Raw genomic sequence first — 12534 nt, forward strand, 5'->3', positions numbered from 1 at the left:
TTCGGCACACTCATACCGAGATCACAGGAGACTGATCTTGCAAACACATCATATTTACAGAAATCAGTTCTAGCATATTAAAACCTTGTCTAGTATTTAGTATTTTTAATAAATATTTAGAGTAGGTTAGACTGATATGAATAGATAAAAGAAGATTAATAGTATGCAGGGGAAAAAAAGATTCCTTCCATTATGCACACCTACATACCTACAGTATGCAGGTTTCTTGAATTGCTTGAACAGTGGTAATCTGTCTCTGACTCCCATCTGGCTACAGGCCTTCAGTTTTTCCTTGATTAGATATGTACCATTGCAACCAGACAAAAAGGCAATTTGGAAAAAAACTGCTGTTGCCTACATTTATCTGGGTGTCAATGAAGTTGTTAAATGAGTCTCAAGGAAGCAGTAGTCAAAGTCAGCAGTAGACAGCATCATATTTTTCAGCAGATGCCAGCTTGGGCAACCTTGGTCTCACACAAAGATATGACTGTCATTTCTGAGAGCACAGCAAAGGCTCCTCAGTTTTACTTTGAGTATCACATTAACTTGCAACTGACCTCTATCATAAGGGAAAGGAAATAGCTAAAGTACATCATAACGGAAAAATCCCTTGGGCTGTGGCAAGGCTTAATATACATACATAAATGTAGTGTTACTTACTCATTTCTGGCTCAGCAGAAAGATCAGCTGTTACAAAATTAGATGGAAACAATCCTATACCCTGATGAGTTTCACCTTTCCACCAATTTGGATCACTAAAGATAAAAAAATAATTAAAACCCCATACATTAAAAAACCCATACTCACATGGAATTTTCCTAAGAATTACACTGTACAAGGCATTTATATTACTTGTACATAAATACAGTTTGTATATAAACAAAAATCTTCATGCAATTACATTTGTATGTAAAAAATCTAGGAGGTAACTAAACAAAGTATTTAATATGTAAATATATTTCATTGCAATTGTATTCCAATGTATGCTTTTACACAGAAGATACAATTATTCTCAACTGATTTTTACAGTCTAATATACTTCTAATAGGCGTTCTATATAAATTACCTGTCATCAAGGATAGTTATAAGTTCTCCAGCTTTAAAAGTTAATTCGTTGTCTTCAGCAGCCTCAAAATCATAGATTGCACGAACCTTTCGGCCCTCATGTTTGTGATTTGTTAAAAGGCTTGAGGTGCTCGGATACAAACTGGAAAGTGTTGTCTGCTGTTGCCTTTGTTCTTTTAGTGACAGTTCAATAGCTACAAAAGAAGAGTTACTCACATAAAAATTCCCTATAAAAATGGGTTGAATTATATGAAAATTTAACTCTGAAAACTTTTCGTATAATTCCATTCCTGTTGCATCATAATCAACTTCTGCCTTTCACTTGGAAATCATGGTGAAAAGCAAAAAGATGTTTTACAACTAGAGAGCACAATTCTGCCCAAAGATTTACTGAGGCTTTCAACACGAAGAGGATGAATAAATAGCACTTAAGCACAAGTGGGATAACTCAGTGAAGTCATCCATTTTTTATTATTATTCTATTGTTATTATCTTGAACTGATATAAAGCATTTACATTCTTACTAGCACATACATGATATTCAACTTTTCCAGATCGCTTGGAACATTAAAAAGATAAAACTGTTAAGGTACACACTGTTTCTCTGTTAGATCAGGAGTCTTTAGCCTGAATTCATATAATCAGAGAATCACACAGAGTCGTCGAGGTTGGAAGACACCTCTGGAGGTCATCTTGTCCAATCCCCTGCTCAAGCAGGGTCACCAAGAACCGACTACCCAGGAGTATGTCCAGATGGCCTTTGAATATCTCCAAGGATGGAGACTCAACAACCTCCCTGGGCAACCACTGCCAGCACTCAGTCACCCTCACAGTAAACAAGTGCCTCCTTAATTCATAATTAAGAAAAAGATCTTTTGCTTAGACAAGCAAAATTCCATCCATTCCTGTTCTCTCCCTATCAGTCCTTGAATAATTTTACATTTCTTGGTCATTTTCAATTAAACTTAACTGATCTGATAGGTTTCACTCATATTAAACTCCTCCAAGTTTGTGAAAAAAATCATTACATTTAAGAAGGGACAGAGCAGGACACACAAAAAAACCAAACCAAAACGAAAGAACATTAGAGAACCCACACAGAATCTGAACTTTTGAGACACAAATCCCTTGAAAAGTAGACTTTGGTGAGTCAACTGTTGAAGAAACCATTAGTAGCACATACGATGGGCTAATGGCAATTTAAATAAATCAATGTTATATCAAGTAATAGCTAAACAAAAAAAATTTCTATCAAAGATGCGAAACTACAAACATCCACCAACTACTACTGCAAGAACTTCACTCACAGTGTTACAACTTTAAGCCCAAAGCGATGCTACATACAAGGGCTAACATTTGATGTCTTCACATTGCTGAAGTTTGGCCTCAAAAAACATTACCTAGACCATAAAGATGAAACCACTCTAAGAATAACTCTTCACACATCTGCTATAGGATCATTCAATTACCTTAAAATATACCTTAGTGCAACAGTAAATAGAAACCATCCTAGGTTTGTTTACTGGGACTGCATTGAGACATTTAACAGCCACTAAGGCTTACAGCAATCAAAGTCTTAAAAGTATACCACAGAAGCAGTATTCAAAGGAATAGAAGTTTAAAGTAATACCAAGTTACACTCAAAATACTGAATCCAACTTTGCATACAACTTATACTATAATCCTGATTTGCTCCTTCTACCAAGTGTTAAATTGCAAATGTATGATGTTTACTTGCCCCAGTAAGAGCGAAAATCCAAGTGCAGAACTTGTATCAAACATTTCCATAGTGGAACATGTCCTTAACATGAGATTTTGCAGATTTTTTTACTGTTATTTTGCTTTGGCGCGGGGTGGGGGTGGGGGGTGGGGAGAGTTAAAACCAGGAATTTTTCATATTTTTTACCCATAGAATCTCTAACCCTCCAGGAAGGGTACCAAAAAAAAAAAAATGGAAATAGAAACCATAACCACAACCCACAATTATACTGTTCACACAGAGGAAGCAAGCAAAATATTTGTTCCTGCTTTATTTGATATCTACCAACATATTCAGCAGGTCAGCAAGTAAATGCACTCACCTTTAGCTAAATCCTCCTCTTCCTTTTTGTTGGCTGCTGTACCAGGATCTTTGGCAACTAGAGCCGGACTTGCTTTTGCCTGTTCAGCAGCCTGGCCAAAAGTGAAAGATGTGAAAATGAATTCAACAAGAAACTGACAATGCATTAAGCTCACTGTTTTGATTTGTGTTCATCTGCAATATAAAAATCTAAAGTAAATCAGAGCATTTCATGCCTCAAAGGAATGCTTTATTAAGACAAGAAAGATTTTATTTTGTTTCCCAAACACATAGAATTCAAGACTACAAACTGTAAAATACAGAACTGAAGATAAAAAGAATTTGTGATACCCTTTAAGAACAACCACAAAATGTAATATACCTGTGAACCAATAGCTGGGAAAGTAACTCCTTGCTCCTTAAGATTTTTTATCATAGCAGATATTAAACTCAGCTGTGGGTCATTCTTGAACTCATCAGTCCATTCCACCATAAGGGCTTTCAGCTTTTCACAGACTTTTGGATGACCCTGTAAGCAGAGTAGAAACTAGTTAAATAATGTAGGAATCTGTTCTTAATTCCTTAATTTCAAATAATTTCATGTTACTGTCAGTTCAAACTACATAGACACTTTATCTTAAAGTCAAGTGTATCACTAAGGGACACCTTTATTAGAAACGGAGAATAGTACACCAGCACTGTGTTTGTACTACTACACTAGGCGCTAGGCCCAAAACAGAGTAAACGAAGGTTATGTGAAAGCCCTGTATTATCTCCATTTCCCACACCTGGATTTAGTATTTCATTGCTGTTATTTAACATGAAAAATAATTTGTATATTTACAAATTAACCTCCCCTGAACAGAATACATAAGTAACTGTACTGTGAAGTGGCATTCAGGAAGTTCTTTCTCACAGTCGCAGTGTTCCCAGTAATCTTGCATCCTTCCTCCCACCACCAAATTTCCAGTCTTCCAAAAGTAGATTCCATTCCACTTTCATATTACCCCAATTCTCTCTCTGATTTAGCTTTTCTATGAATTGTATAAATCAATGCAATACATTACCTTATTCAACACATTGCTTACTTCACTGGCAAAATCTCTGGAACAGACTTCTAAATGAAAGATTTTACCACAGTTTGATACGCATGCTCCTAGAAGCTAAAGAAAGAAAGATTAAAACTCAGAAGAATTTTTGCAATACAACTTTTCAGCAACAAAAAGAACTACATTAAAAAGCACCTACTGTTAATGCTTGCATAGCAACATGGGGATCTTTATGGTTCACTCTCTTCATAATGGAACGGAGACAGTCCTTAGGCCTAAAAAACACAAGACAATTTAAAAAAAAAATGTAATGGAATGAATATTTCCTATGCCATGCATGACAACGCATGATGACATTAACAGACAGCAAGCTCTCCCAATCAACGTCAGTAAATTATTCAGTAGCTTACAAGTGCAACATTAAATAAATTACTGCCATTACCGGTTGTAGCCATTTTTATCTGTAGGATTGCTAGCCTTCTTAGTTATGAAAACCTCTCAGTAAGTTACATTACCTTTTGTACTTAGTGAGAATTACTGTAAATACTCCAGAAATGCATAAACCCCCTTACAATTAGAGAATGGTAATTCTCTGTAGTCCATGCACCTACTCCTCTGTATTTCACATACACACCAACATTTGCTTACATACTGGCTACCGACACCTTTTTGCTACTCTTTTTTTTTTTTTAATTATCACCACTACATTCCTCAGTCTCTTTTAATCTACAGAATAACATTTATAAAGAATATATGCAATGAACCAACAAGCGCTAAAAAAAATTATTAGACATTTTACCTCAAAATTTCAAAACAATTAAATATAGAATTCAAGTCTTACTAATGTTGTAGTAGACAGAAATAATGTGGAAAGGAAATTTAATAAAGAATTTGAATAGGAGTTCAGACACAGTTTAGCATATTAAAATCTGTGACTTTCTGTTATTTTGTTCTGTCTTTAAAGGTGGTGGAAGGCTGAGTGAGGCTGTGGTAGGAATTATCATGGGCGTACAAGCATTATCTGTTTAATAGCCCTGAAAAGCTAACCCTGAAATAGGGTAAGTAGGGGAAGAGAAAAAGAGAAGGCAAATTTAAACTAAGAGATTTCATGCATTTCAGGAGTATTTACAGTAACTTTTCTTTCAAGCAAAATTATTTTTCTAGTGAATTGATATCCAAGAACTAACACGAAACTTAGGTATACCTAAGTTACACCACTGCTTGGCTATACTTTATTTGGCAGTGTCTACATTTTATAGAAATGTCCACTTCACACTTAGTAGTACTAATTATAGAAAATGCTGTCACACAGCAAGACTACATATCACTTGGTATACACCTTCATATACCAATTATTACAAATGAAGGCTATAAGGCAGGCACTGCCTGTTATCGATTAATTATGCAAAACTTCTCATATATTCACTTTAACTGAGAAAGAATACATGCTAAAATTTCCAGAAATAACTGCTTTTTTTAACCATTACTTCATGAGTGGGACTATCAATGTGATATAGCACAAGCACAAAAAAGTGCATGCCCATTAATTGTTAAGCCAGTATTTATAAACTTAGGATGCAGGGTCAAGAGCTTAGCTGTTTAGGAACAAGAATATTAGCCTAAGATTTTTTTAGTAAGGAACCCAAAGTCTTATTAAAAAATAATAAAGTAACAAGGGAGGCTCAAAACCAAATGATCTTCCACATGTGTGAAGTACAACTCTGAAAAGGTAGAAGAACCAATAAGAAACACCTCAGTAATGCATAAAAATGCCTTTTAAAAAAAAATTATATTTGCTCATAAATTTAACAGGAATTATCAATATTTCAGTGTTAATGTTTTAACATATTACATGTCTAAAATAAAAATCTTTTGATTACATCTCCACACACAAAAGAAAAACCCTAGGCTTACCAACGTTTAGTCACACAGACTAAGAATCCCTATTCTAGGCAGAACTGTAATCCTTATTTTTGCTTCAAATTAATTCATCATACAATTTAGTTTGTAAGTTATTACAAGCGTTATGCAGAAATCAGAGGGAAAGCACGCACCCCACAAGAACAGAATTCTATTTATTAGGCATCCCCCCAGACCATGCTACACAAACATCAGGCCGCAGTCTTGCTTCAATGATTCTACAATCAAAATTTCAGAGGCAGCACAGTGAGTGGGAATAACAAATCAGTAGGGGGAAAATAGGGCAAGATAAAATAGAAGCTATATAAGTATATACTAATATATCCAAAAACATTCACAATAAACTTAAATTTTAGTTTTAGAGAGTAAAAAGTAATTTATATTTTATTTAACAAAGACAAAATTAACAGCAATTGGAATCTAAAATACTACACTGCACAAAACATTCCATATATTTTCATGAATTTACTGTTCATTTATAGTCCAAGGTAATGGACTGTGGGGCTCAGGACTACACAGTTCTCCTCCTTGCTGCTTTAGAAACAAGCTAGTCAAAGAGCTTCCTGATCAGCCTTTTAGACACAAACTGCAATGACTATGTAAAATACTACTGAGATTGGGTAACTTGAGGGGGGAAAAAAAATAGTTTGGATGACTACCAAGTAAGCAATTTCACTATTCTCTCTTGTATGAACAGGCACAAAAACAACCAAAGAATAATCAGCTAACCAGAATACTGACTCACTGAGGCAGTGATTAATCCATAAGGAATCAGGACAAAGTTAGGCAAAGCAATAATACAGACAAACCATTTCTCAATGACAATTTTTCAATACCCACCCCCACCCCCAATAAAGCATGCTGCAATTAACATTTCTATTTTCTCTACCACCAGTGTCTTCTCCCAGTCATTGACTTAATTCTTTTTTCCTTCAGTCATCATTTTTATTAAGTAACTTTTCTGGAGAAAAACTGAAGTTGTGATAGTTTCAGACATAAAGATTCATATGTCTCATTAAGTTACTACAAAAGGCACAACCATCTCAAAGCCAAATGCAAACAGAATTAGACTTAGGAACTGGCTACCACTAAACTGACGGGGGACAGCAGGAGGCTGACCTCATGCTAAAATATACCATATGTGGCCTTCAATTTTCCCTTTCAGAATCACAAAATCATAGAATCATTAAGGTTGGAAAAGAACTCTAGGATCAACCCAACAAAACAATGTCTCCTAAAGCATGTCCCAAAGCGCCACGTCTACATGTCTTTTAAATACCTCCAGGGATGGTGACTCCCCCACCTCTCTGGGCAGCCTGTTTGTTGCAATGCCTGACCACTCTTTCAGTAAAGACATTTTTCCTAATATCCAATCTAAACCTCCCCTGACGCAGTTTTATGCCATTTCTTCTCATCCTATCGCAAGTTACTTGGGAGAAGAGATCAACACCCCCCCTCACTACAACCTCCTGTCAGGCAGTTGTAGAGAGCGATAAGGTCTCCCCTCAACCTCCTCTTCTCCAGACTAAACAACCCCAGCTCCCTCAGCCGCTCCTCAGAAGACCTGTGCTCCAGACCCTTCACCAGTTTCACTGCCCTTCTCTGGACACGCTCCAGCAACTCAATGTCCTTCTTGTAGTGAGGGGCCCAAAACTGAACCCAGAATTTGAGGTGCGGCCTCACCAGTGCTGAGTACAGGGGCATGATCACTTTCCTAGTCTTGCTGGTCACACTATTCCTGATACAAACCAGGATGCTGTTGGCCTTCTTCAAATTTTGTAACATTATTTTACTCAGACCTGATAAACTATAGGTTCTGTTGTGTAAGCATTTTTATTGCAGAAAACCAACACTATACAAAAATCTATGCCTTTCATGTAATCAGACAATTTAAAATGCCAGTCAAATATGATAAGTTTCTTAAACAAACAAGGTTTCAATAATGCTGTGAAAGAACAGAAAAAAGATTGCCTGTAATGGTGAAACCTTTGTTTTAATCATGTTTCCATGTTGAAAAGGCAACATGCTCACTGAACTACCAATAATCCTAAAAAATGGGATGCGAACAATGTAATATGCAACCACTGAGCTGTATGAGTTCCTAAAATGAATTCAGCGATTAAAACACATGTTGGTTGTCTCATAGTTAGACAAATTTTAGATCATCTTAAGAACCTGGTATGCAAAATATGCAGAAAGTCTCAAGTTAATTCCACACTACATATGGCAATACTTTATATATGCTATCGTAAAAAAGGCATATTACTAAAAACATTACTGAATTTACTGTCCTTCCAGTGTTTTCTACGAAAATTCTGGCATCAACTCTAATCAATTAGATTTTGAAATTTAATTCAAAAGCTAATACATTAGATTTTTGAAAAAAATAGAGAAAAAGGTCAGAAATTCACTAGAATTCTAACTTGCTAAAACCTGGTTTAGTTGGTTGGATTAGGGGAAGAAAGGTAAAAATTTCATCTACCAGTGATTCTCTGTGACTAAGGTATTGCAATGTGAAAATTAACAGTAGCAATTCTGTTACTGAACTGTAACTGGTTTATCTTCAGAGAAAATGTAGCACCTTTGTAGCATTATAGGTTTCCAACAATTACTTTGGATGGAAACAAGTTGTTGGCAGATCTAAATGAGACAATACACCACATAACACTATGGGACAAAAAGTGCCACTTAATGAAGAACAGTCCTTCTAATCTACTGTGGCTTCAGGTGTGAGACAACCTACATCTAAAGTGCTGCAGGCATGCAACAAAGCTTACAGACTGGTACAACGAAAACCCATAGCAGAGATTTTAATAATCTAAACTTCTGCCAAGAACAGTAACAGACTGCTTGTATTGGACCAGAATTGGTTAAAAGATTAAAGCAGATCCCAGTAACGAAGACTAGCATCCTTGCCACAGGAACCTGAACTGCAGTAAAATGTCAAAGAGGGTAGCATATCTGATTGAAACTTCTTAATGAGGAACTTGGTCTTGCTTTACCTTGCTATGGCATGACATAATCCATCAAAACAAAGAAAACCCACTACTAGCAAGTTTTAACAGAACCTGATTTTAAGCAATGAGTCAGCTGGCAGCGTATTACAAGCAGGGTAAGTATTACAAAAGTTAAAGTCACAGCCAGGATAAAACTACTGTTCTATTAAAAAACAAAACAACAACCAGAAAACAGAAAAAAAACACAAAAACCAAACACCAACCCCACACACAAACACAAAAACCCCAGAAACAAACAAACAAAAAACAAATCACAACAGAACCTCCAGCTGTCGCACAGAAATTCAGGTGCACATTACCAGAAGATTTCCAGGTTTGCCTGTACTTCCAAGCAGCTGTCTCATGCAGCTAGATACATTTGAGCGCTTGCACTTGACGAAGATGCTGTGAGACTAAATCTTGCCTATGGAAATGCTTTCAGTGACTGAACAGAATACTGAAGCCTTCAATAATATAGTTATTTTTACAGGCTCCGCATCAACATTCACAAGGAGCAGAAATGCAGTTTTACATATACAGACTAATATGAAACATTATTAACAACTTGCCAGCTCTTAACTGCAGTTATACAAAACAGCACAGGTCTCAATATGCCATGCTATTTATAAGTACTCCTCTAAAGATCACCTCTAATCCCAAGGAATAAGCTTATTTGCAAACCTGTCCTTTGGAACAAAAGTCCAAAGGTGGGAATTTGCTGTCTGGCATCTCATACTGTTTCCTGCAGTCTCAGAAAGCAAACCAAGTCATTCTCAGAGAAGCCTTTCACTGAACAGCAGCAGTGGAAAACTCTCTTTTTGAGGCTATTCCTTACCGGAATTGTTACAGGGAATGCTTGGAGCAGCTTTATTTAAAACGTTTCCAAAGCCTAATACTAATCTGAAAAAACCCACTACAGATACACTGTAGATGTATATCTATATATAGATACAGTTTAATGTCTTTAAACTGTATTTTTATTTGCTAATATTATACATTTGCATTTTCCATATTAAATGATTTCACACAGTGGTTTCTTTGCAGGGACATTTCCAAAGGGAAAACAATTTCTAACTGATAAAAGGCAAGCGGGGTGGGGGGAAGTGGTGCCTGTTCTGCAGTATAGAAGGAACTCTACAAACCCTCTGTATATGTAGTAGGCATACAAGGCAAATTATACTTTAACTTTTAATGTCAAAAAAAACCAAACGCATGCATGAAGTCCACGAGAGAGCTCAGTAAAGAATCAATAATGGAAGCATTAGTGGCCCATATTAAGATGTGTTTAATTTAATATCACATTTTTCAAAATGTACATTTATCAAAGCCCTGATGTCAGAGAACAGCTTCTCAAAACAAGGGGAAGAAACACAGAACCTCACTGCTTTCTGTGACAGACACTGGTGGTGAGGAAAAGGGAAGGGCAGCAGATGCTTTATACCTTGGTTTTAGCAAAGTTTTGACTAACAGTTGAAGCTTATATAGTCTCCTTATCACCCAGTTGGTGAAATATGGGCTGGATAAAACGATGATAAGGTGGGTGGAAAACTGGCTGGCCTCCTAAGCTCAAAGAATTGTCACCAGTAGTGCAAATTCCAGCTAGCAGGCTGTTACTAGTGGGGTCCCTTGGGGATCTCTGCCGGGACTAACACTGCTCAGTGTCTTCACTAATAACCTGAATGATGGGAGGCAAGGAACTCTCAGCAACTTTGCTGCCAACAGCAAACTGGGGTGGAGCAATCAATATACTGGAGGGCAGGGCTACTATTCAGAGGGACCTGGACAGGCTGGAGAAATGGGAAGACTGGAACTTCATCAAGTTCAACAAGAGCAAGGGCAAGGTGTCGCATTTGGGATGGTCTGCACCAGCAAAGGCAAGGAACTGACCGGCTAAAAAGCAGCTCCACAGGAAAGGATCTGCAGGTCCTATTGGGTGACAGGCATCAGCAGTGCAGCCTGGCAGCAAAGACAACCAACCGCATCCTGGGTCAAACAAGTGGTCAGTGCAGCCAACAGAGCCAGGGAAGCGATCCTTCCCCTCCATCCAATGGGGAGCTGCCAGGACGGTCAGAGGAGAGTCACATACAAGGAGAGATGGAGAGCTGCCTTCAGTTTTGGGAAGAGTGAACTAAAAGGGTACCTTACTGCCTTCTATAACTAATTAGCCAGACAACACATAGAAGATGCAGCCAGACTCTCTCTCAGAGCTGCACAGTCATAGGACAAGATGCAACAGCAAGTTGGAACCGGAGAAATTTTAATCAGATTCCTGGACTATTTATTTATTTACTTACTTACTGTGAGGGTAGTTAAATACTGAAACACGTTGCCCATAGGAGTTGTGGAAACTCTGACCTTGGAGGCATTCAAGACTTGACACGGTCCTGAGCAACCTGATCTAATTAGACCTGTTTCAAGCTGGGGTGTTGGACTACACGACCTCTGGAGGTCACTTCCAGCCTAGATTATGATTCTGTAAGAAAAATCCCTAATGAAGTCTCCTGGGTTTACAGTGACACTGCTAAACTATATCAGTTTATTTATTCTGTTACAATGATGAAAAGCTGCTGTACACAACTCCTAATTTTAACAGATCAGCTGGTATTTCCAAAGGAAGAATTGCAAAATTTAGCAGAAAATCCATAGATTTTCCTTTTGCTTATAATAAACTTCAGTTAAATTGACCTGTTGCAGAAGTCTATACAAGATATCAAAAATTCCATTCCTGTCATCTGAGACTGAAATAACAGAATTTAAAAAGTTTGGGGGGAAATTTCTAAAGTTACTTACCCTGTACGTGACTGTCCAACTTTATCACAGATGTCTAAGATGAGGCCCCAGTCCTCTGCAGTGTTCATCTCACTGGTTGCTTTCTCTGGTGAATAAAGTATAAGTAAATCAAAATACAAATAAAAAAAAACCACCACAGAATTGTGAAAGATGTTGCAATATTACCTCTTTGTATATTGATAACTGCATAACAAATCCCCATATTTAATAAATTCCTATATTAAAACTGTTTTACCTAACTCTTTCCAATTTTCGAATGTTCACTTCTGGCCATGAATTTAAAATCATAAGAAAACACGTATTTTGGGGTTGTTTTCCTACATAATATATACCCAGAATATGACAAAAGTAGTATAGCTACCAACAGATTTTTTTTTCCCCCCATTTGGAACTATAAAGTTCAGTAGTATATGAATACCCAAAGCATTAGTTCACAGCATTTCGCACTTCCTCAGACACTAAACTGCTGTGTCTTGCATTTCCTTTCTATGTATTACAACTCAAAAGGAGGATCCAACAATTCAACAATCAAAAAGTTTTATCTCCCCATTCTCGTCTCTGCTTTGGATGATACATTCCATGCTGTCTTTTCAGCTATAAAGACTGCTAAACCAAAGCTAATCTGATAGAAGCCATTAGGACTCTTTCTAAGAAA

General features: G+C 36.9%; 1 protein-coding gene across 3 annotated transcripts in view; it reads right to left on the reverse strand.

Moving 5' to 3' along the window:
• STAM (signal transducing adaptor molecule) overlaps positions 1–12534 on the reverse strand; it is a 37090-nt gene that overhangs the window by 12663 nt on the left and 11893 nt on the right. For 2 of the 3 annotated variants that reach the window (XM_075082715.1, XM_075082713.1), the window contains exons 2-8: positions 11880–11964; positions 4373–4448; positions 4192–4287; positions 3507–3653; positions 3147–3237; positions 1067–1259; positions 661–755 (exon numbers count right to left, since the gene is read on the reverse strand). In XM_075082715.1, the coding sequence (XP_074938816.1) occupies positions 661–755; positions 1067–1259; positions 3147–3237; positions 3507–3653; positions 4192–4287; positions 4373–4448; positions 11880–11964 (783 nt within the window). Of the gene's footprint in view, positions 1–660; positions 756–1066; positions 1260–3146; positions 3238–3506; positions 3654–4191; positions 4288–4372; positions 4449–6227; positions 6313–11879; positions 11965–12534 lie in introns of those variants that run through there. The other variant, XM_075082714.1, reaches the window with a different exon arrangement.

The sequence above is a fragment of the Phalacrocorax aristotelis genome, chromosome 2 (genome assembly GCF_949628215.1).
Source record: "Phalacrocorax aristotelis chromosome 2, bGulAri2.1, whole genome shotgun sequence".
NCBI lineage: Eukaryota > Metazoa > Chordata > Aves > Suliformes > Phalacrocoracidae > Phalacrocorax > Phalacrocorax aristotelis.